At 38.9% G+C, this 24,202-nt stretch overlaps 1 protein-coding gene across 2 annotated transcripts; it reads left to right on the top strand.

The window, feature by feature from the left end:
• Window positions 1-465: 465 nt before the first annotated feature.
• LOC146452118 (ATP-binding cassette sub-family C member 3-like) lies at window positions 466-22,942 on the top strand. Of its 2 annotated transcripts, XM_085098515.1 has the most exons (32): window positions 466-2,113; window positions 2,576-2,624; window positions 2,871-2,932; window positions 3,029-3,160; window positions 3,996-4,220; window positions 4,317-4,500; window positions 5,453-5,707; window positions 6,019-6,084; window positions 6,465-6,602; window positions 7,068-7,208; window positions 7,834-7,921; window positions 7,996-8,068; window positions 8,681-8,807; window positions 8,997-9,173; window positions 9,860-10,027; window positions 10,621-10,704; window positions 11,204-11,294; window positions 11,618-11,725; window positions 12,005-12,043; window positions 12,732-12,815; window positions 13,071-13,166; window positions 13,711-13,944; window positions 14,406-14,767; window positions 16,628-17,146; window positions 17,474-17,673; window positions 18,296-18,422; window positions 19,392-19,493; window positions 20,190-20,336; window positions 20,822-20,980; window positions 21,121-21,287; window positions 21,654-21,848; window positions 22,422-22,942. In XM_085098515.1, the coding sequence occupies exons 1-32, from the start codon at window positions 1,851-1,853 to the stop codon at window positions 22,528-22,530; spliced, it is 4,971 nt and encodes a 1,656-aa protein (XP_084954641.1). In that variant the 5' UTR covers window positions 466-1,850; the 3' UTR covers window positions 22,531-22,942. The 2 variants fall into 2 exon arrangements, with proteins under 2 accessions (XP_084954641.1, XP_084954642.1); XM_085098516.1 differs by lacking the exons at window positions 12,005-12,043; window positions 12,732-12,815.
• The last annotated feature ends 1,260 nt before the right edge of the window (window positions 22,943-24,202 follow it).

Genomic DNA, 24,202 nt, shown 5'->3' with positions numbered 1-24,202 from the left:
TTAAGCTGGAAATACCACCTTTCAAATCGAATATCAAAAAGCATTCTATATCTTACAGAGGTCCAGTTTTGTGGAATCATTTGCCAATTGAATGTCGTATGGCGAATAGTGTGAAACGTTTCTCCAGGATGATTAACAAACTTACTTTGGTCAGAGACATGGACTTTTCTAATTTATTCTGTAGAAGATAGATCCCCCTTAAAAGGAGTTTTTAGGTCTATGATTTTAGCAGTTATAAATACCATCAATTATCAAATACTTGTTTATTGTAAATAGTAAATTTCAATGTTATGTTTATACATATAAGAAGTCATAAGTCTTATCTTACTTTACAATTTTATTACAGTTATTGTTTATGTATTTTTTTTTTATATTATTTACACGACCCCACAAGCTGCATAGCTTAAATACTCATCGTGTCAAAATAAAGGTTTTACTTACTTACTTACTTACTTACCATTTTCATGCTCCATTTATGGGAGAGTTCTGATGTCAATAAACTTTTCAGGCTTGCCGATATATTTAGGTTGTCCGAAAAATGAACCGTTGGCTAACAAGTACCATCTTACGGTCTATTCTTCTCCAAAAGTGGTTTTATGAATCTTACTTGTACTGAAGCGGCTGCTCAACCGATCCAAGAGTGCGTTTATATATCTGATCAACATCTTGTAAACATTCGAAAATGCCGCGGCCGACTGGTTATTCTTTTAACCCTACTAAAACCTCGATTGAATTTGGAACATGCTAATGAGGCCAGTACGGCTGGCAACCTTGATAATAAAATAATAATTTATAAGCCGCTGTAAATGACAAAGGTCTATTGTAAAACGTAATTTGCCCGTAAAAACGTGGCCTAAGTTGGTACAACAAAAAACTGTGCACAATAGAAAAACGACCAGCCCGTATCTGGTAAATTGATTTACGGTAAATTTATTTTCGATGCACTCTTTTTAAGCAGTCTAATAAACTTCTAGTATATTTAAGATATACCAAGATCGGTAATATATGCAAGGGGGCCAGGAAATAATTTTATCTAGCTATTGTTTTTAAGTTCACTTGGGACTCTATTGTGAGTTGAAAACGTTCATGCACAAGTTTACAATTGTATGCTCTTAATGCGTTTGTTTTAACGTAAGGGTACTTGGAGTGGTTCTTAACAGGAGAAGTGGATTTAAGGTACGGAGATGTAATCAACAGAAAAGTGGTGTTGATTAACTACCCAGCCATTGAACGTTAAAGTAACTTATTGCAGCCATTCCGTTGTAGATAAATTAACGACATATGCGTAAAGCAGTTAACAAATTATTTTGCACATACATGAAGTAATGGTAAGAAAAAAGTTACAAAGCTGTTGTTTTAGTATTTTACAGTTAAGTAAATATGGAACTTTTAATGCAAATCTAGCGATCTGTGTTAATCATACCACAAACGTCTGTTCTAAGGCAGAGTTGCAATCACCTTAAATCGCCTCTTAGCCTAATTGCTTTTTTATGTTTATGCCGCACAAATCTCTAACAACAGAAGTGCTCTCCAAGACAAAAACGTAGATAGATTATGATTTGAACGTTAATGTCCCGGTTTTTGTTATAAACATACGAAGTTGAGTTGTTTGAGTTGATGCCACATGGGAGATTGTTTATCTCTGCGCACATTTCAATGTCCAGATAGCTTTTTCTTTTACTTTCTTCGTCAGACGTTAGGTCAAAAATTTTAGAGGAACTTCAATTTCTCAATACTTGGAAGAAATTGCATTTATAGGAAAGGTAACAAATTAATTAGAGGATTGTGTTTCGATTTGCTCGATAGTGTTCTCCGATAAATAATCTTGTCCTTACTGATTTCAATGAAGCATGTCCGGGAACCATGAACTAGTTTTGCCACAAACGGATGAAAACGATTTGGGTCATGTAAATCTCGGACAAGAGACTGGGGAGAGCTCAGGAGTAGATGGAGAGAAATCTGAAAACCTGGGACAAGAGATTAAAGAAGAAAGTTTAGAAAATGGAGAGGATCACAATGCAGACGAATGGTGGAAATATGTTCAGACGCTGGTGAAGAATGAAGAAAAAGAAAATTACCCAAATGACATCACTAATAATAACACTTCAGTCGGGTAAGATTTGCTACTTGTGTGTTTTTGTTGAAGAAAAAAAACTTTACAGCTATAAGAAAGAACGATGTAAAAAGTTTATACAAAGACAATGTAATTTTCCTTACAATTATAAAAACTGACGCTTCTCCGGAGGTGCTCCATGTTAACTGACTATTAATAGGGTGAAACATCGTTCGAAAAAGATTTGTGTACCTGAAAAAAATATAAAACAGTTTGGGGAGCAATTTCGAAAATTAATGCTTTTGACGCATTTGAGATCCCAGTCCGTGAGACATCAGGATCCCAGTCTTGGCAGAAGAGTGGGTGGTTGGGATGGGATTGTTTTCAGAAATGTTCCCATAAAGAATATACCCAGAAAATGATAAATAGGACGGACTGAAGTCTGCTAAAAATGGTGTTTGCCTTTCATTATTTTGTTGCCACCTAAGATTAATTTATTAAATGCCTTCTGCCTTATAACAGGTCTAGGGAACAAGGATTGTCTAAAGGGATAGAATCAGATATTAAAAGGGTAAGACAACTGCCTCATTGTACTTTCATGTTTCTTTCTTTCTTTCTTTCTTTTTGTTTTAATATGTGGAACCTGTAGGTGGTTTGCAACCAATCCCTGGAGATCCAAAACGACTATGGCATGGCGGCCATGTTGAATGACAAAACAGAAGGTTCTGTCATCCAACATGGCTGCCACACCGTTGTCTTTTGGATCTCTAGGGACTGCTTGCAAACCACCTGTAATGTGTATGTACACTTTTTGTAGAAGCCATGTCCGGAGGAGAAGGCCAACTTTCTTTCTAAACTGACATTTTGGTGGCTAACCAGGTGAGTACATTTTTAGATTTGTAACAAAACTAACCTTAGGGATAAGGAGTTAGACAGCGAGCTGGTATTGAAATAAGGTGCTTTGTTATCTTCCAGGCTGATTATAACAGGCTACAGGAGGACTATTGTTGACAATGATTTATGGGAACTACGCGAAACATTCCGCGCCATAAATGTGGTACCTCGCCTAAAATGGTCGTGGAACGAAGAACGGAAGAAATGCCTCAAGTATGAATTGATTATATGATTTAAAGATGTTCTGACTTGTAGCTAAAGTTGCTTAATCTCTAAACCTTCTTTAAGGCTAGTGGTAATTAGAAACGCTTACTTTAATTTTTGGGCATGCACATTTTGCCAGTACATTGTTCCAGCTGTTTGCCATGTTCGTCGCCATCGTCTTTGTTATCGCCGTTGCCATCACCACAATTGTAGTTTTCGTCATCGTCGCCATCACCATCATCATCATGACCGTCATAAGCGTCATCAAATCATCATCATCACCATATAGACAAATGTTGGCATTGATACTGTTCCTAGCCAGATGATAATTTGAAGGAGCTTAAGGTTCCTCCTAATACAGATGTATTTGTGTACAGTTTATGACTATGCGAGAAAAGCAGATCTTAGTATGGGCTACTGGAATCCAGAAAGAAAATTGGGGGTAGTTGAGACATTTTTGAGAGATAATTAAGCAACAGTTAATTATTCTAAAAAGTAGTAAGATACAAAGCAATGTATTGCGTTTTTTTCCAAATTGAAGCTTTATTATCTGTGAAAAATGCATGGTTACCCCCAATTTTCTTTTCGGAGACCAAGTTCTGTTTTCTCCGCATAGTTTTAGACCTCGCAAAAATATCCCTGTATTAGTAGACACCACCCATACGAAACACGTGTATCTTGAGATGCGCAGAATGTATGCGCAGTAGCAAAAGTAGGCACCGTCCTTAAGGTAGATGTGCAAACGGTAAGGGTATTATATATAAAGGTCGCTAAACAGATCGCGCCTTTAAGAAAACTGATCATCTTAAGTTTCGTATTTTCTGCTAACTTCATCTCTTCTTAGTCAAGCAGACCCTTCCTCGCCGGGAAAAGCAATGTTTGATGACGTAATCATAAAGACAGACGGTCCAGATAGAGTGGAATTTTCATCATCACAGACAAGAGCCAAGAGAAGAAAGCCAAGCCTTGTGAGGGCAATGGGCAAAGTGTTCTGGCTCAACTTTCTCCTTGCAGCCTTATTCAAAATCGCTAACGACGCTGTGCAGTTTGTACAGCCACAGCTACTAGAGTAAGTTTTGAAATACAAACTGAAACATCAACGATAGCAAGTTACATTGCGCTCGATTTCTTGATCGTTTATAGCCTGATTTTCTCTCTTTCTTAGTTTACTAATTGAGTACGTGGAAGACACAAGTGACAAAATGGAAGTTTGGAAAGGGTACATCTTTGCCATCGCTATGTTTGTAACGGCGACAATCCAGTCATTTCTGCTTCAGTATTACTTTCATCACTCTTATTTGCTGGGAATGAAATTGAAAACGGCTTTACTGGGTCTTGTTTATGAGAAGGTAAAGATACATTAATCACTGATGATTTTATTGCTTGATCCGTCTAAGTTAGTCTAGTCAGGACAAAATAGAATTTCCCAAGTTCTCAAAGGTTGTATTTGTCAAAGCAATAGCCTCCGAGCTTTTGTGGTATCATGTTAATGTTGACAGCACTTAATGTTCTTAATGTTTTTTGAATTTCCAGGTAAATCTTTCCTGAAAATAACAAATGCTCATTCTTGCAGTAATAATATCTCTTTAACATTATTTTAGCAGTAATTATAACTCTTTAACATACTTTTAGCACGCTTTCTTTGTCTTTATTGTTTTTTTTTATTCAATTTTGGCTGTTGGCTAAAGAGCTCTTTCTTTTGGAAAGAAAAGGGGTTGACGGCGATCAGCATTGCTCAACCGCTGGCATGAAAACACGAGTCTAAAAGATGAAACTCACTTACTGGGGACTTTTAGCAACTAGATAAAAAGATGGCGTCCCGATTGTCACATGTGGGTTACAGATGCCCTATTTTCCACATTCGCTGGGTTATGACGTCATAAGTTCAATCCACCTGTGTCAACAGAAGGGCCTGAGGCAAGGAGAAAAACTGCGGCAGTAGAGGGAAGATCAGTCAGCGTTCTCGTTGAGGTCCCATTTTAATACTGCACAGTACCCGAGTAGCCCTTCACGACCTAGCCAGACGGCTAGGGGACATGGAATTCCATTCTCCCCTTCCCCATGAAATGATGATTTTAAGCATTGTTACTATTGCAAATCATTTTAATCGCCACCGATATTTGTGAGGTAGGCTCCAAGAGTCATAAAACCAACAAACTTATTTTGCCCTTTAATATGTGACCGAATTGCAAATTTGTATTTCGTGCGCTAGGTTTTGCAAAGTGTCACAAGAAATTTCGGCCAGGATTTTAGTTGAATATATGGCAATACGTCAATGTTTTTTTTTTCGTTCATTTGCAGGCTCTTCTCCTCAACAACGCCGCTAGACGGCAATCTACAGCAGGTGAAATGGTGAACTTAATGTCTGTGGACACGCAACGAATCATGGATCTCGTGACATATGTGCACATGCTGTGGTCTTCTCCACTCCAGATTCTGGTTGCCATTTATTTCCTGTCCGTTTCCATGGGAATCTCCATTCTTGCTGGCGTTGGAGTACTCCTTTTGTTAATTCCTGTCAATCTTCTTGTCACAAGGCTAGCGAGAATTCAACAGGTAAAATTAATTAGGAACTGCTAGAAAATCTCAGCGGACATGTCTCATCTCTCTGCCGTAGAAGATCTTAGGGGAGGTCTCAGGAGACAAAGCAGTCTAGATCATCATGTTGAAAGGCCACCTTCTTGGGTCTTCTTGGTTTATGGTGGATTTTCTAAATTCATGCACCTTAGGTTTTCTTCGTAATTATGTTTGATAGCAGTGTAAAAAGCAATCGTCATTTAGCTTATCTAAGGCTTCTCTTGTTACTGGAAGGTGTTGTAAAGCAATCCATCAAATTAATCCTGTATGTTTTCTAATTGTTTGTTAAGGTGAATCAAATGCTGGAAAAGGACTCGCGCATTGTCGTAATGAACGAGGTTTTGAGCGGAATGAAGGTAAGTCAGTGGTGTACAGCTAAAATTTGTTCACATACATTTTTGATGCCTGATGCCTGCGTTGAATGATAACGTCATACGCCGGCGTACAATAGAAAGTTATTAAGTCTGTTCCCAATACAATGGATCACTCCGACTTTTCTTATTATGAAGCATGCGTTGGAATTGCCTGCACAAAGCACGTGACTTATGCATGTCGGTCCTTAAACCCCGGCTATACGATCAAACATTTTGATCGAACCTCGTGTTGGAAGAACACGTTTGACATATCGTGAACACGAGAGTACAAAAAAATCGGAGTCCCTGACAGGAGTTGACCACGTGACCTTCCGTACAGTGATCGCATGCTAAGCAACATTATTTTCTCATTTTTTCCTCAGGTGCTGAAGTTGTATGCATGGGAACAATCTTTTCTCTCCAAGATTATGGAAATTAGGAATGATGAGTTGAGATATCTCAGAAATGCGTCCTGTTTCAACGCTGTCATTGAATTCACATTCACTTGTGCTCCTTTCTTGGTAAGACTTCCTTTGTGAACTCTTGTGATAATTTTCCCCTCGAAAGAATAGCATTCATTTGGAGTAAACAAGACTTTTTGCTATAAAGAGGGATATTCAAGTCGAGGTGAGCGTACAATAGGTAAGAGGGTTAGTTCGTCAGAGCGGATTCGTTCTGACGAAGGGCTAACGCTCGAAAACGGTCAGTACTTAAATCTCTTTACGTTGGCCAACTTACCTAACGTACAATAGACTTCTTACCTTGAAAAATCTCATAAAAACAATACGTATTATCTGACAAAATAAGACTTAAGGTTTATGTGTTCAAGGACCTTTGTCCTCAAAAGGAAACTAATTCTTTACTAATAGAGGAATTTCCTTAGAAATCATGTAATGTCAGTTGTGGTAACTGAAAATGAGATTAGTCAGACCAACCTCGTCTTTCAAATTAACTGAACCTAACAATGCTCTATTGGTTGACTGCAGGTCTCCTTTGCTACGTTTGGAGTTTACGTTTTAAGTGGAAACGAGCTGACAGCCGCCAAAGCTTTTGTGGCCATGTCTCTGTTTAACATCATTCGATTTCCATTCACCATTCTCCCTCATTCTGTGGCCAGCTTTATACAGGTTGGTATCAAAGGCAAGGATAAAAAAGTTTTATCGAGATTTAAGTCATCAACTCAGTTAACAATTCCAAAGGCGCCTTCACAAAACATCTCAAGTTGGCACCAAAACCTTGACCTTCTAGAAGTAGACTACAACACAGTCGTGTTTGTTCACAGGTCAGATGAGAGTTTGCGAACACTCAAATAGTGTGCCGCAAAATAGTTGTCTTTTGGATGAAAGGCCCTCGTTGTCAGGTTAGCAACTTCGGCAGTTGCAATGAAGAATCTGGAAAAAAGGCTTAAACAGGATTCGATCCCAGTATCGTGCCCCTAGCAAGTTTGAATGACTTAACTGTTGGGTTAAACTACTAAGGTAGCCGACGTTACTAATACAATCTTTCATTCATAAGTTGACATATGAAAAATTTATCTATTCACAATCGCAAGTGAAGCGTTCCTGGAAACCTTATCCAATCCATGAGTTTTTTTTTTCACAGTTATGTTAACAAAAAAGCAAAAGATCTGCTTCGTGTGAAATTTTGGAATAATTTGACTGTTAATTTTCCATTCTCTATCCATGCACTGACCTGGTAACAAGTAGGTAAGAATAATTACAGTAATAATTAACATACATATTTTTATTTTAGTCCCTGGTGTCAATAAAGCGCATTACAGAATTCTTGAATCTTGAAGAAGTGAATCTTGAAAACATACAGAAGACTATGCCGGTGGAAAGTGAGTACTCTTTTTCCACATTTCTTTTCCCTTTTCACACAATTCACGAACTAACCGCATAAATTGTCTCCCAGAAAATGGATTAGCCATTCATGTGAAAAATGGGCTTTTCAGCTGGGACAAAGACGAACTGCCAATCCTAGAAAGGTAAGTTGCAAACTTGCATGGATTTACATAACAAAAGTTTTACTATTGTGGTCTAAAAATAATATTTGTTGCAGCTGAAGTCGTCAATTCGCTCTTTTTTTTTTTTTTTTTTTTTTTCGGGATACGTATTTATGTTATTTGATTGAAGAAACTTGATTTCCGTGTCGTCAAAGCACATGAAATGGCTCGGCAGAAGACCAAAGCTCTCGGTGAAGAGAAAAGAAGGGGATTGCCACCCGGTTGTCCAAACCGTGACCATATTTCAGAGCACAAAATATTTTTTTTATAGCCCTCTTCGGACTTGATTTCTGAAATCCGTACTCAGTTTCAGCCCTAGTCTATAAAATCCAAACCCGTTTCCAGACTTTCAGACCAGAATAATTAAAATCTATACCCACTTTCAGAGTAAGAAAGCCCAAAAACTATATTCCTTGTGACGGCTTTTACTTATATAACGCATGATCATCAGCAGTGCGTGGGAGATTCAAAATGCACTGATGGAAATTTGAGGAGAGGTGGGTTATTTTATTCAGTTTATACACCTTTCTGCATATTTCTAGGATCAGAGTTTCGATAGTCGCATGTGTGATAAACGTTTCAATCTTGTTCTAGTATCAATGTGGACATCCCTTTGGGATCTCTTGTGGCAGTAGTTGGTCCTGTAGGATGTGGAAAGTCATCTCTGCTGTCCGCTTTCCTCGGTGAAACAGAAAAACTCGAGGGACTTGTGGCTGTCAAGGTAAAATGTGAGGCAACCCGAATAATTCCCAGCAATCAGTTACTATTAAATCCATGATATCAGCTGAAGATGCTGCTATTTACCAGGAGTGCCAGGTTGTTGCGGCTTTTGGAGACATTTAGAATTGACTCTTGATAAAATTGTTGTGGTTGTGGTGTATGTTTGTTGATGACTTTATTTGCTCTTTAGGGTTCTGTAGCTTATGTTCCTCAACAAGCCTGGATGCAAAATGCCACTTTGAGAGAAAACATAACGTTCGGTAGACCGTTTAACTCACGAGTGTATCAGAAAGTGATTGAAAGTTGTGCTCTTAAAACGGATTTAGAAATCCTTCCTGGAGGTGACATGACCGAGATTGGTGAACGGGTAAGAAATAAAAACTATTTCAGCTTATCTTCTGCCATTTTACTGGGGATTTAATGATTAATTCCTTTTGCAGATCTTAATTGGAAACATGTATGGCTATGAAAATGTTTTCCTCCAGTTGCCTTTATTAATAAGTTATGGAACTCCTTCACAATAGGCCATTTCCGAGTTGCATTATGAAAGCGAGGCTAAATGCAAAGTTTTTCATATGAAAATTAGTTTTAAGTACGTAAATTGTGATCATCCGGGTGAGTGTAGTCCTGAGAAGGACTGTTTGTGTCACCACAAACAGTCCTTCTCAGGACTACACTCGCCCGGATGATCATAATTTACGTACTTATGACATGACTCCTGGGTTCAAACCATTTACAAAATTAGTTTTGTTTGCATATGAATGAAAACTAATTTTCATAATAAAAACTTTGCACTTAGCCTCGCTTTCATAATGAGGTTCAAAGTAACTCGGAACTGGCCTATTTGCCAGCATATCTGACCATAAAACGTTTCCTTGCAGTCTATTTTTTTTTTCAATATTCTAAAGACTATGATGTATAAACGAGGCATACTTTTAATCGTTTGCCCTAAAAATAAGCATCCAACGAAGCTTAGATTTCTAGAAGCGACGTGTCCAACAATCGCGATTGTTGAAATAATTCTCACGTCGTTCCTGTGTGTTTCCTATTTAGGGAATCAACCTTAGCGGAGGTCAAAAACAACGTATCAGCCTGGCACGTGCTGTGTATTTCAATGCTGATATCTACTTATTTGATGATCCTCTCAGTGCAGTGGATGCACATGTGGGAAAACACATCTTTGAAAAAGTCATCGGACCAAAAGGAACTCTGCGCAAAAAGGTTTGCACACATAAGTACTTTTTCATCAGATAAAATCTTATAAAAAATAAAAAAAATCTATAAAATCTTATTTTGAAGTATTTTATATTTCTAGATGTTTTAATCCTTTAACTCCCACATTTTCACCGAAAAAAAGGAATTAAAAGCCTCAAAAGACATTTTTTCACTCCAATGGTAGCAAACTGTAGCCAAACTCCAGAACACGAAGTTCCTCTTCACGTCATTACTCTCGCATGATGGAACCCCTATGTTTATCTCACAAGTAGATTACGAATGTTTGGTTTATCAACAGAGCTGGCTAAGGCTCGAAACGTCAGCATTCGAATCTCTTTTCGGTGGCCAATTTACCTTTAGTTATCAACTCTGTTGATAAACCAAACATTCGTTTCTACTCCCCACCGACACAGCACCACAGTTTCTTTAGAACCTAACCCCTTATCCATTTGTGTAGATTAACTTTGTTAGGCTGTTAATTAAGTGTTTCAAGATTGAGTTTGTAATTGGCATTTCCAGTATTTCATGGGTGACGAACTTCCAAATTATGAGAATGTTTATAGTTAGAGTGACAGGTGTTTGCTGTTTATTTGACGCAGACTCGTGTCCTAGTAACTCATAACATCAGCTTCCTTCCTCAAGTTGACAGAATTATAGTCCTCAAAGATGGAGAAATTTCTGAGGTAAGAGTTCCCTGGATCTCCATATATTTGAAAGGTATACAGCATGTTCTATATGATAAACACACTGGTTAGTTTGTAAAAGTAACATGACAGTTAGGGCGTCATGTACTTAGTAGAAATTGTCATATTTTTGGTTTTTGGAATTTTTCGCCATCTTGGATGTGACATCTTCCATTTTCCGGATTTTCTCTGTAGTCAGAGTAGTAAACAAATATCAAGGTACAACCCTAAACTTCCCTCAAATCGAGGATTAAATGGCAAACTCACATCGCAAACCCCAATTTCTTTAGAAAGAGCAAGTTCCATTGAAGTAGGTAAACGCATTGTTTGGTTCTTTGATACACGCTGGATTCCACCCCACCCACCCCTACAACCTTAATAGGATATTCAAGGAAACAGCATATTGTGATGATTCCGGATGATTTGTACTTATCTAATAAAAGGGTTTTCTGACTAAACTGTTTCCAGATTTAATGTTAAGAAAACTCACTTTTTTCAGGAAGGTACATACGCTGAACTCATGGCCAAAGAAGGAGAATTTGCTGACTTTGTCATCGCCTACACTGCAAAGCAACAACAGCAAGAAAAAGGTTGTTCTTACAACTTTAATTATACGAGATTTAGCGTCCTTGTTAAGACGATCTTAGGGATATTTGGCTCGACAGTACAATTAAAAAGGCTAAACTGTTCCAATACTTGAATCTTTGACGCTTACACCTATTTAGGGCGAGCACCTTTTGACAGCGGATGGGAAAAGTAATCATTTCTCAATGGGTGATTTTTGATGAGTCTGACACTTGACTGGCCGGTAAAAATGCCATTTATCGGTCTGTAAAACATTATTAACGGTTGTTGATGGTTAATCCCATTAAGACCCTCTCGTGAAATAACTGTACTTAATTGTTTTTTCCAGAGGAACGCCGCGCGAGAGGGTATACCTTTTTGGAGGAAATCCAAGAATCAGACATTGAAGAAGGCTTTGATGGAAATCGCGATGGAACGTCTGTTACGAAGCTCCCAGGTAACTGGAGTAATATTGAATTGTACGAAATATTGACTTAAAACAAAAGAAACCAAAATGAAAGAAAGAAAGAAAGAAAGAAAAGGAAAGAGACACTACGCATCACACTTCCCTCCTTTAGCTTGACATTGGAGTCACAATTAGGTATCACCATGTAATTAATCCTCCTAATCTGATTTCTAACATATAAACCGTAGTGTAAGTGTCACTGTTTTCTTATGAAGCACTTCGCATGACTAGTATTCACAGTGACCCCTTTGATTTTCGTTTTTGTTTCAGAGACTCGTCGCAAAAGATCAGATACAGTTCTGGAAAAAAGTGAAGAAATAGAAATAGTTGAAGTTCTTACTGACGATAAATCAGCTGGTTATTTCAAGTTTTATGCTTTTATAAGAAAAGAAACAAATAAGTCACGTTATGATTACGTTATTGATTGTGAACTGCCTCAAACACAAAGCTCTCCTTGATGCCAGACATTTGAGTCAGAAAGAGGAACCATAATATAACCAAACCTCGTAACATTTGTAATATAATCAAGAAAGGTGCCTCATGCCATTTACGGGCTTCTCCACTGCACTTTAATTCTAAAATAATAAATTAAATTTATATAGCGCTAAGATTATAAAAAAATATTCCAAAGCGCTTAACATAATGCTTATTTAAGAACTAAAACTATGTGTAATTAAATATCGGAGTATTATAAAATATAGAAATATTTACTGTCAAGACAAATTAACTTCGATTGACTTCGGTTAAAAAAAGTAACTTTCGGACTGGAATGTATCTCCAGATGAAGGGTTTTTTTTTCAAGGAAGTGGCCCAGAGCGGGCAAAGGCGTGATCACCAAAGGTCTTGTGATTGGTCTTTGGCGCAACGAGAAGGCCCTGGTCACAGGAGTGCAAGCGATTAGTTGCTGTGTTCTTAACTTGTCCATAAAAAACAGTCCATAAACAGTCCATATGTAGAGCATTTACTTTATTACATTAGTTTATCGTGTTTGTTTCAGAGACTCATCGTAAAAGATCAGGTACAATTCTGGAAAAACTTGAAGAAGTAGATGATGAACTTCGAGAAGACGAGAAATCAGCTGGTAAGAAAATAACTGAAAAACAACAACAACAACAAAAAACCAAAAACTAAATCACGTTATGAATTGCCTCAAACATCTGAGTTACAAAGAGCAACCTTCAGGTAATTAATCCTCCCAATCTGATTTTTTATGTACCAAGTAAACGTGTCGTCATGCTACTTACGGGCTTCTAAACCGTAGTGTCACTGTTTCTTACCACGAACCTCGCATGTCCAGTATTCGCAGTGACCCCTTTGCTGTTCGTTTTTGTTTCAGAGACTCGTCGCAAAAGATCAGACACAGTTCTGGAAAAAGTTGGGGAAATAGATATTGATGTTCGTTGTGACGAGGAAGCAACTGGTAATGCTCTTGGTAAGAGAAGTTCTCTCTAAACAATGATTTTTTCGTTATAAAAATGCTACTTATTCGATGAGGTTAATGGACGTGCCGTGATAGTGTAGTGGACGTTTGGTTGACGGCAAATGGGTAACTCGTCGGATAATCTGCCTAAAGATCAGTAACTGTACACTGGACTAGTTGATCTTTCGTCAGAGCTTTAACTGAAGTTAATTACTGGCTTTGTAGGCCGTACAAGCCGAGTGTTCCTTTACCTTACTCATAGTGTAAGTGTGTTGCTGAGCTTTACAAGATATTCGTCGGAAAAGGCATGCACAGTGCACATAAATCTTCTGTTTCTGTCTTCACACGGCATGGATCTCCTCTTGCAAGCTGTTAAGTTGCGTTGGTGACTCTGTTATGCCATACATGCATCGGTGTGGCGTATCCAGTTATCTTTTCAGTGACATTTAATATAACTAACAACACAACCCTGAATCGCATTCAATGCAACATTCGGTGTCCAAGGGACCACTGCGCTGCTAGTACGTATTAAATACATGCATAATTTTCGTTTCAGAGGTGGATCCTACAAGCCAACTTAACTCTGTCATGACAATTCAGCAAAGAGATGAAGACAATACAATATTTCCCCTGTTTAGTTCACTACCTAATGTCAATCAAAAATCAAACAAACGTGAAGCCCAGCTCAAGACCGGGGATGATCCAGTTGATCAAGTAAGATCAAGATCATGGACTCTACCAAGTGGCTGGGGAGCGGACAAACAGCAAAAAAGCAAGAAAACGACAACAGGTATCACAGAGAAACACAACTATAAAAGGAAGCTGGCAGACGCTAATTTCCCTCAATAGATGGATCTAAGTTTGTGAATTTTGGATAAAAGTAAACCTTTACACATGTAAATATACTTTTTTCTGAGAGGTCCAATCGCAAGTAATAAATAGCTCGAAATATGTGTGTTTACGCTGGCTTCAAGTAGTAAAACTGGATTAGCCTTCATTACGCTGCTTCCCCAACTATTTTTTCCCCCTCATCCCTTTTGGGGTTGTCACGCAGGCTAAGACAGAAGATGCCAAGCTGGGTTGTTTGCCGTGTGAAGGTTTTCTAGTTTGCACTTTCATCTTTCTCCTTATCACTACATTCAGATTGTCTGATTGTTTTTTGTTAAAGCTAATTTAGTCAACATCTGCGGGCAGTTACAGTTCTTCCTTTTCTAATTTTCACCCATTTTGTTTTTGTTGTACCAATCCCAGAACGCTGTCGTTCACGAACGATGTTGGACGTAACTCCTCGCCTCCTCGATGACTGGGGATATGGACCAAGCCTATGGACACCAAAGAAGATAGGAACAGATTGCCATGTTCAAAGAATGAGGAAAATTAGCAACATACGAGGCGCGCCTCGGAAATTTTCGAGAACAAGATCAGATACAGTCTTGTCCTCTATAAGTTGGCAGGAAGTTGAATCTAATGAGACTAACAGAAGAAAAAGAGCTGAGAGTATTTTATCTACGATCACCTCTGCAGGTGCAGAGGTGGACTTCCTCTGCTCCTCATTGCCTTATGATACTTTAGCAGACATGATGACCTCTCAGGAAGAGTCCAAATCAGGAAACGTAAGCTTTTACATACAAAACATAAAATTGTGCAGTCTTTTTAGAAGACAGTTGTGTTAAAGGGAGAACATTGCTCTAAGATTAAACTTCTGAATGGAAATCGCAGTTACATTGCCAGGGCCGTAGCCAGTATGAGGCAAACCGAGGCACTTGCCTCAGTCATTGCTGACAAATTCACACAGTTAAATAAGTAAGAAAAAATGTTAACGCAACATGATATTATGTTGAATGATAACGCGAATCAGGCAGTGCCCTGAATTACAGATGAGAAAAATTAAGCAAAAATTTATGCTAACCAGGCAGCGGCTTCCCAAAGAAAATTGCCTTGTTTTCATGCGTTTTTCCGCCATTTCTCGATTCTTCTGTCTTCTCTGATCTGAGTGAGAAAAATCTATTAAAATGCAGCGTTCTATCAACAGCTTTTTTTCAAAGAAAGCGGAAAGTAGTTGCTCTCATAACATGCTTTCAGTTCTTCTCAATAATCGAACCAAAATTTAACCTTGTTTTGGCATTACTAGTATTCAGCGAAGCAACTGTCTTTCATTCCATCTAGTAGAGATGGTGGTGTCAGTGAAGAAGCCACCGGAGATCGTCGGAAAGAAGTTGTAGAGGCAAAAACCAGACAGGCAGCAGCGCCACTAAGTACAGGAAGCTGTTCGTGCGAGCCCAGCTTAAGCGCTCTACGCAGGTTTAGGACCAGGTGCCGTTGATCGATGGGCTCACAGGCTGAATGGCCTTGCATTAGCGAAGTGCACAGCGAAATCCCTGTGGACCCGCTCGAGCCTCTACAGCGGTGGGATGCTAGTGGGCAGAGGTGAATCGCGCTGGCATTTAACAGCTAATTTCGTTGCCATTTAGAAACGAAAATCCTCAAATGAGAATGGCCGTGGCCTTGGTTTTATGAGCCTGCGAGACTGAGCACCCCCCGCTCCCCCCCAATAAACCCTTCTTTTCACGAAACCTCTGGTCAGGCAAACCTGGTTTGGGTCGTTGTTATCTAAGGCCTTCCTATAGAAACAAACGGCCAACAAACACATTAAACAGCCGCATACAAGAACACAGAGCCCCTAAAGTAGCATTTAAATAGCCCCCCCCCCCCCCCAAAAAAAAAAAAAAAAAAAGTCACCTCGATCTCTAGATCTAGATGGCCTTAAGGGCTCTTAGCGGAATTTTTGTCAATTAAGGTTTGATCCCATTGTTTTGTTTAAACGTACTCATTATAAAGACCCTAAATTGCTAGGCGGGGAATTCAACCATGGATATTGCCTCAGTCCTTATTTTTTTCTGGCTACGGCCCTGAATTTGCACGCCACACTAGGGCTAAAATCATTTCACGACAACTACACGAGTTTTTTCAGCTAGTTTGGCCGGAATGAATAGTCCAAACCAGTTTTCTTAAAACCAACTGGATTTTCAGCCCAGGCTGAAAGTTTGTCCATTTAGTTGTAAATTCAAAACGATTTACTCATGAAACCGGTCTGAAATTGAGCTTAACATTGGACTGAAATCATACATGTTATAGCGCCTGTTCTTATGCTGCGATGACAGTTACTGTAGATCGTGACTGCTACTGCTTAAGGTACTTGTAATCATTTATTGAGACCCGCACTTGTATTTGATTAAGGTCGCGTTGGATATCAAAATAGGATACAGGCTTTCGTCGGAATAAGGAAAACAAAACGGATTTCACCAATCACAGGCAACTGTCGTGCTGAATATGGGGAAGTGTAACCCGTCGAACGACCTCATCGTATGATAAGAATTGTTTGCAGGTAGCGAAAACTTTGCGATCTTGAAACAAGCGATAATTAAAATGGTTATTTTATTTCACATATTGAGAAAATTTGTTCTCGTTAACAGGTAAAACTGTCTGTGTTTTGGAGTTACATCAAATCCATGACTGTCTGCCTTTTTGCGACATTCTTCCTGTGCCTGCTGTGCGCTGAATGTTGGTCAGTGGCAGCTCGTATCTGGCTTGCGCACTGGAGTAGTTCATCAACTGAAGCACACTCATCATCTCAACGAACACGTGACCTTGGAATATATGGCGGACTTGGGTTGTCTCAAGCAGTGTTTGTCCTCGTTGCGTGTTTTGTTCAAGCGTTTGGCTCCGTGATTGCATCTGGAAGACTTCATCGTGGATTGCTTGTGAACGTTTTTCACTCTCCAATGTCGTTTTTTGAGTCAACTCCCTTAGGAAGAATCGTTAATAGATTTTCCAAAGACGTGGACATGATAGACGATCTTGTGCCCAGATCCTTGATAACATTTCTCAGGAGCTCTCTGGAATTGTTGGCAGTGATTTTTGTTATCAGTTTTGCAACTCCTCTTTTCTTATCCGTCATCCTGCCGCTTGGATTCTTGTACATCGTCGTCCAGGTAAAGTACATGGATAGTGTGAAGCACACGTTGACAATTACTCCTAAAAATGACGTCTAAAACTCAACCCAACGGGCATCTCGTGAGTCGAAGAAGGCCACGGCCGTGGGTCGCGACTGGTGCAGTCCCATCCATTGTTGATAGTAGAACTGGTTTATGACGTTTTTCCTTATCCCATCGTCTGAAATTAGTAGCATCTGCTGTTTACGACATGATAAATAATCTGACGTTTTTTGTGGTCACAAATCAAACTTTGGCATGAATGTATTTTATGACGTTTTTCCTTATCCCATCCTTCGAATTCAGTAACATTTGCGTTTCTTTCAGCGGGTGTATGCAGCTACCATGCGCCAGCTGAAAAGGCTTGAATCAGTCAGCAGATCTCCGATTTACAATCATTTCTTTGAAACTATGAATGGCGTGAGTACCATCAGAGCCTACTCACAAGAACAACGGTTCACGCAAGAAAACTTCTCTAAGCTGGATAAAAATCAGGTGTCTTATTATCCAACTGTTAGTTGTGAGAGGTACGTGGGTTCCCCGTTCTTCGTGAATTCCAGTTGTTGTTGTTGAGAGTGTTTTGAAAATTTTGCCCAGTTTTTGGGGAAAGAGTGGGATACACTGTGCATAAACAGTATGATAGCTTTGGTCTGTATTTTAGCTGGTGCATTTTTGAGTGGAAGGTTTGTGGTCTGGGACTTTTCCCCGTACACCACTAGGTTCGACACTATACACTTAATGTATGGTCAGGAGGGAAACAGTTATTTTTGTTTTCCCGAGAGTCCTGATCGTCGAGGGAAACATCAGGACTCGAGGGAAAACGAAACTAACTATTTTCTCGACGGGCCGTACATTAAATGCTTTGTTATATATTTAGACTTTCCCTTCAACAATCACAGCAAAACAAACTAGCAAACAAAAATGCAAACAAACAAACAATCAAACAACTGAGAGGGCAACAACATGCGGAATTGTATCCCGGTCGGGATACATTTGTATTTGATCAGGGAAACTTGACCAAGAATCAACCAATCACAGTGCTCGTTTTGTTGAGTGAAAGTCTAGGTATACAACAAAACGCTCTGCTCCATGGCAGTTGCATCTTCTCTTTCTCACTTAAAATCTCACTTTTTTTTGTTTCAATGATAGATGGCTCTCACTGCGGATAGAGTTTATTGGAAACTGTATTATCCTTTTTGCTGCATTGTTCGCTGTGATCAGCCGAGATAAGATAGAGAGTGGTCTGATTGGATTGTCCATTGTATACGCTTTACAGGTATGACGTCACCTACACGGCCTTCATTTGCTTTTGCGCGCATGTGCAGAATTTTCGAAGGAATAAGTTCGATTATAAACTTAGTTCCGTTTCTGGAAACAACGTAAACCAGTCCTTAACGGTAGTTCCCAATTACTACTTAAAGATGAAATATTGTCTCTGACGCGAAATCGCATGAACAATTGTTTGTCGTGTTTATGAAATCGGAAGTGAAAGTGTTTGCATTTTCAGAAATTTTAACAAAGGCCTGCGAGCTTCCGTTATAAATCTTACAAACAATATGGCAATCGATGCTGTGCTTTTGCTTTCAGGAGCACTAAAAATCGACTATGTTAAACATTAACAAGGATCGTAATTGATAGTCTAACGACCAAAAAATCTGTAGCTCTCGGATTCCGGATCGAATTTAAATTTGAATGTTTGATTAATTAAACGAGGTCTTTCTAGCTTGGACCTGGCTTGAGACTACAATTGTATTTTACTGTTGTGACCCAATAAACCACGATTAAGCGACTCTGAGCTTCGTTACAAGAATTCGGATGGACCAGAGGTTTCGAAGACCTCCCCTGAGCTTGGTCAAAGGGTACTTCCCATTTTTCAGAACCGGCCTAGATTGCATATTCGGAAAAAGGTGCAATTTAATGGAATTTTAAGGTTTGACACATATCACCAGTCTTTCAAACTGATGCATACGTTTTCCGTTTGTATATCGGTTAACTGACCAGTATAATCGACCAGTTAACAAACGGAAAACTTATGCACCAGTTTGACGGACTGGTGATATGTGTCAATCCTTCAAATTCAGTTAGATTGCACCCTTTTCCGAATATGCAATCTTGGAGACTTTCAACAACCAGGTCCCTTCTGTAAAGAATGTCAGTGAAGTACGGTTATCCCTCAGTAAAGATTGATTATTATTACCACTGTAAATTCCTTCGCATTTAGTCCTCTTTATAACCTTTGTTGTAGATTACCCAAAACCTGAATATGATGGTGCGCAAAGGAAGCGCGCTGGAAACTAGCATAATATCTGTGGAACGCATTAAAGAATATTCCGAGACTCCTGCAGAGGTAAATATGTATTAATTATCATACCCACACTCTTGGTTGCTGCATGGAATGCGAGACCATTAGGGTAACATGCAATATAACACAGCCAAGCAGAAGATACAAAATTGCATTAAGTCACAAGTCACATGACAATATTTTACCGAGGATAGAAGGATTTTATGCAAAACTAGAGATTGTGGTCATTTTGTATTGTATGTTCTGGTAACGAGGATTGCTGAGTGGGAGGTCACGGGTTAGAACCTCAGTCGGACCAACGCTTAGGGTCTTAAAATAACTGTGAAGAAGGTACTGCGTTTGCTTTGACATCTGCAAATGGTTAGCTAGACCTTCATAATGCTCGGATGACCACGTATAAAAGTCGGTCTGGGGACGTACCTGAATCACTGAGGACGTAACGAACCCTGGCCGTGACCACCCTCAGTGCCAGCATGTGGTCGGCTTGGCGTGATTCTCTGAAAGGTTACTGGGTAAATGAGACCACAACGCTGTACAGCAGCGAAAGGTCCATGGGATTCGCCGAGTAATGGAAAAACACGTACCAGGTATAAAACATGATTATGCTATTCCACCCAGATAAATGGACAATGATGTAACAGGTAGATTGCTTAACAAAGGAGCATACATGAACTTAGTGGTGATAAACTTCAGCAGTTCTTTCCAGTTAGGATAGTTCAGTTTTGAATTTATTTCCTTCAGGCTGAATGGATCATCACAGAGAGTCGGCCACCAACCGAGTGGCCTCAAAATGGAAACATTACTTTTGAAGATTTTGATCTCAGATACAGAGAAGGACTTCCATTTGTGCTTAAAAATATCAACTGCATAATTACACCAGGAGAAAAGGTAAATAGTATGAAAATTAGGTGAACACAATTAGGGTTTGGTACGTGGGTTAATGAGACCTATTTTACGTTGCTTGATAGGTCAGGGCAATGCTTTAACCGTCAAATATTGAAAAAAAGTTCATTTAACTTCTCACATTAGTTGGAATAGGATCCATTAGCCTTCTTCTTGTTATGAAAGCGTAATAAACACAACCAAAACATGGGGCCGGAAATTTTATAGTGAATAAAATTCGAAATATATTTTGAGTGTGGTTTATCGGCAAGAGTTTCAAAAGTTTTTTGTGTCTTTAAACGTATTTCCATCAGAAGACTATTTCGGCAGGTAGTCAAACGAACGCATCCTTATGAAGCGTTTGTAATACACCCTTCCCACCTTGTAAAAGAAAACATGTCCTTGAAAATTTGCTGCTTTTCCATTATTTTTTTTTTAGCTTTCATTCTTTTATCTTACCACAATGCTAACGTTCGCTCTTATCTTTATAGATTGGCATAGTGGGACGCACAGGAGCCGGCAAATCCACTTTAACTCAAGCTTTGTTTCGAATCCTGGAGAGAGCTGGCGGGAAAATTATTATTGATGACAGGGACATCGCAACGATTGGACTGCAAGATCTCCGTTCACGATTGACTATTATACCACAGGTATATGTTAAGACAGACAAAGTCAACAGCAAAAACAACAACAATAACAAGGACAACACACCACTATTGTTTGCCTGGATATTGCATGCAACGAAAGCAATGATTGACCTTCATATTTTATTTCCTGTTCTTCCCTGCAGGATCCAGTGTTGTTTTCGGGTACTCTTCGTCAAAATTTGGATCCATTTGGAAGGCACACAGATGAAGAGTTATGGCAGGTTTTAGAAGCGAGTCACCTAAAGAGATTTTCAGAGGAAATAGAAAGTGGATTGGAGTTTATAGTCATCGAGGGTGGAGACAATCTGAGGTGAACCCAGTCCCTCTATATCAACTAGTCCAGATCAGTAATAATAAGTTTGTTTCAGTTTATTCCACTTCTTCACCCGAGCCGATTAACACCAGAAATGGCTATCGCTGTTGTGTTGTGATGATTGATTAAGTATATCATCGTGGTACTGAGTCGTTCTTATGTGGTGCACTTGAATGGTGCCATGTAAACGAGAACAGAACGGCCATTTCATATAGTCTATCATGACATCCGGCTAGCGTACATGCGAGACAAACTGTGGTGATTAGAGTCACAAGGGAGTCATCCATAACTGCCTTAATATTGTATTCAATACTTTCTACTGATCATTTTCTTTTAAGTAATCCTATGCTCTATACGTTTCAGTGTGGGTCAGCGACAGCTGGTGTGTTTGGCGAGGGCACTTCTCCGAAAAGGAAAAATCCTGGTTCTTGATGAAGCCACATCCGCGGTTGACATGGAAACCGATGAACTCATTCAACAGACGATTCGGCGAGAGTTTGCTGACCGTACAGTCTTTACAATTGCTCACAGGCTCAACACCATTATGGACTATACGAGGTAAAGTGCGTCAATGTTTATTGGAATGGATAAGGGAGCCAGTTTCTAAAGAAACTGTGGTGCTGCGTCGGTGGGGAGTGGAAACGAATGTTTGGTTTTATCAACAGAGTTGATGAGATAATTTAGCCCCCGTAAAGAGATTCAAGTGCGGATGTTTCGAGCGTTAACCCTTCGTCAGAGCGCATCCGGCGAATCTATTCGCTCCGAAGAAGGGCTAAGGCTCGAAACATTAGCACTTGAATCTCTTTACGGTGGCCAATTTACCTTTAGTTATCAACTCTGTTGATGAACCAAACTTTCGTTTATTGGAATGGCTTGGTGTGTGTAAGTCAACGTATAATTCAAAGTAGTCAGATGTAAATCATACCAGATCCATTAAGCATATTTAACCGATAAATAAAAATTTTTTTTTTTAAACTCTCTGCCACCTCATCGATACTATTTCCCTGTCTGTCATTGTTTTTAGAAATATTAGTGACTTTTTTCAATACTTATTTGTGAGTTATTTTCTCTCAACAGAAGTTTTTATCTTGATATCTTATTTTACTAGAACGTGTTCATTTACTTTCCCAGAATCATGGTTCTTGACAAAGGATTTGTGGTGGAGTTCGACACGCCTCTCAACTTGTTGACTCAGCAAGGAATTTTCTACAGCATGGCACAGGAGGCAGGAATTGCGTGAAAAATCTAAAAGGAGACGAGGAAATCTGAGAGGCTTCTGGACTAAGCGGATCATTATTCATCAGTTGTAGATGATCGAAGCCATGAAGGCAACTTTTAGCTGGTATAATAAGGGCAAAACCAGAGACAACAGTTTTTAGTTTGGTATACCAAGAACAACCCTTTACTAGTCATTTGGTGCTCAAGCCCAGTTAAGTTTAAGTTTAGTCAAAGCTCCAACTAAGAAAAACAAGCAAGTAGAACAGTTCATTAGTTCAGGAATGAAGGCCAGGAATGAATGTACATAGTCATAGTTTATTTGATGTTTTACAAATTAACATAACCGTCTTCAAGACATCGTCATTTTTGCAGCTTTTTTATATAAATTTTAAGTGTGAAATAATCTCAATAAACTCACGCCTTGTTGAAGTTCACTGAGTGTTGTTTACTTGTTTTTATTAAAAAAGAATCACAAGTGAGAAAAGTGTTTTTAAAATATTATTGCATTTTGTTAACAACTCATTTATTTATTTATTTATTTATTCACCGCACATATGCACTTACACAAATGTTACATCTGAGAAAGTGGCCAGAAAGCCGCTACCCAAATGAAATTATGGACAAAGCTGTTTATATCAACTGTCCTCGTTGCAGTCGTTAAAGATTACTAATACGTTAAATGTGGCATGAGAAGGAAATGTTTTTTTTAAGAGAATGTATATCTAATTTCTGTTACGTTGCGCAGCACGATTTCTGAACGGACGTGATATATTACACTTGTCAATGTGTCACGTGTTGTGTTACCAGCGCCAGGAAAACAGCACGAACGTTATATAACAGTTTTTGTCTTTCGGAAAAGATATTTGAATGCCTTTTGTTGAAGGAAAAATGCTCCAGGGGTTTAATTACTGATACCTAATGCAATTTAATTGTCCACTTTTCTTCAAAAACTGAGTTTATTTGCATTTGTAACCTATTCTTGAAGATGATATTGAATATTTACCAAACATTGTTTGACGACTCAGAGAAGCAGGAAAAAGAGGCATCGCTTCCAATAAACTGCTCTTCTTGATCCACCAGTTTAGCTGGTTTCAATTTGGAGCTCTTGTCTGTTCAAGTCATGTGTTACATCTTCAGTTTTCACCTATTTTCTGAATGTAATTAAAGCACGTCAGTGTTTTCTTGCCAGGTTTGAGAAGCAATGTAAATTCACGATTGAAGGTTGTTCTGCTGTGCGCGAAATGAGAAAAGTCTCCGCAAGCAGCCACTTGTTGATGGTTGTCAGTGCAGACGCAGATCGAATAGTATGGTTACCGGAAACGTTGACATTGTACTGTGATTGGATGACTTAGATGACCTTTTGCTATTGTTTCCCTATGGAAAACAAACTCATTGGACCCATGCTTAGTTTCTCTGCTTTGCTCTTTTCTCATCGATAATCCTTTAATGTTGTTTTATTCACTTTGTACTCTTTTGTTATTATCGTAAACAATTTGCATTTTGACCTCTGCCATTCTATTTGGCAGTCATAGATAGGTAACTTAAATAATTGACTCATTTGATTCCTAAATGAGGTGATGTTTTAATCGTTCGTTTGGTAGGTGTTTACCCCATGATAACCATATGCTTATCAAGCTCACATTTTCGTTCTTCACTGGATTGCTTTTTTTATGTTCAGTGTTGTGGTACGTCTA

The sequence above is a fragment of the Pavona decussata genome, unplaced genomic scaffold (genome assembly GCF_977016875.1).
Source record: "Pavona decussata unplaced genomic scaffold, jaPavDecu1.1 SCAFFOLD_381, whole genome shotgun sequence".
NCBI classification, from domain to species: domain Eukaryota; kingdom Metazoa; phylum Cnidaria; class Anthozoa; order Scleractinia; family Agariciidae; genus Pavona; species Pavona decussata.
This window is presented reverse-complemented; position numbering and strand designations above follow the sequence as displayed.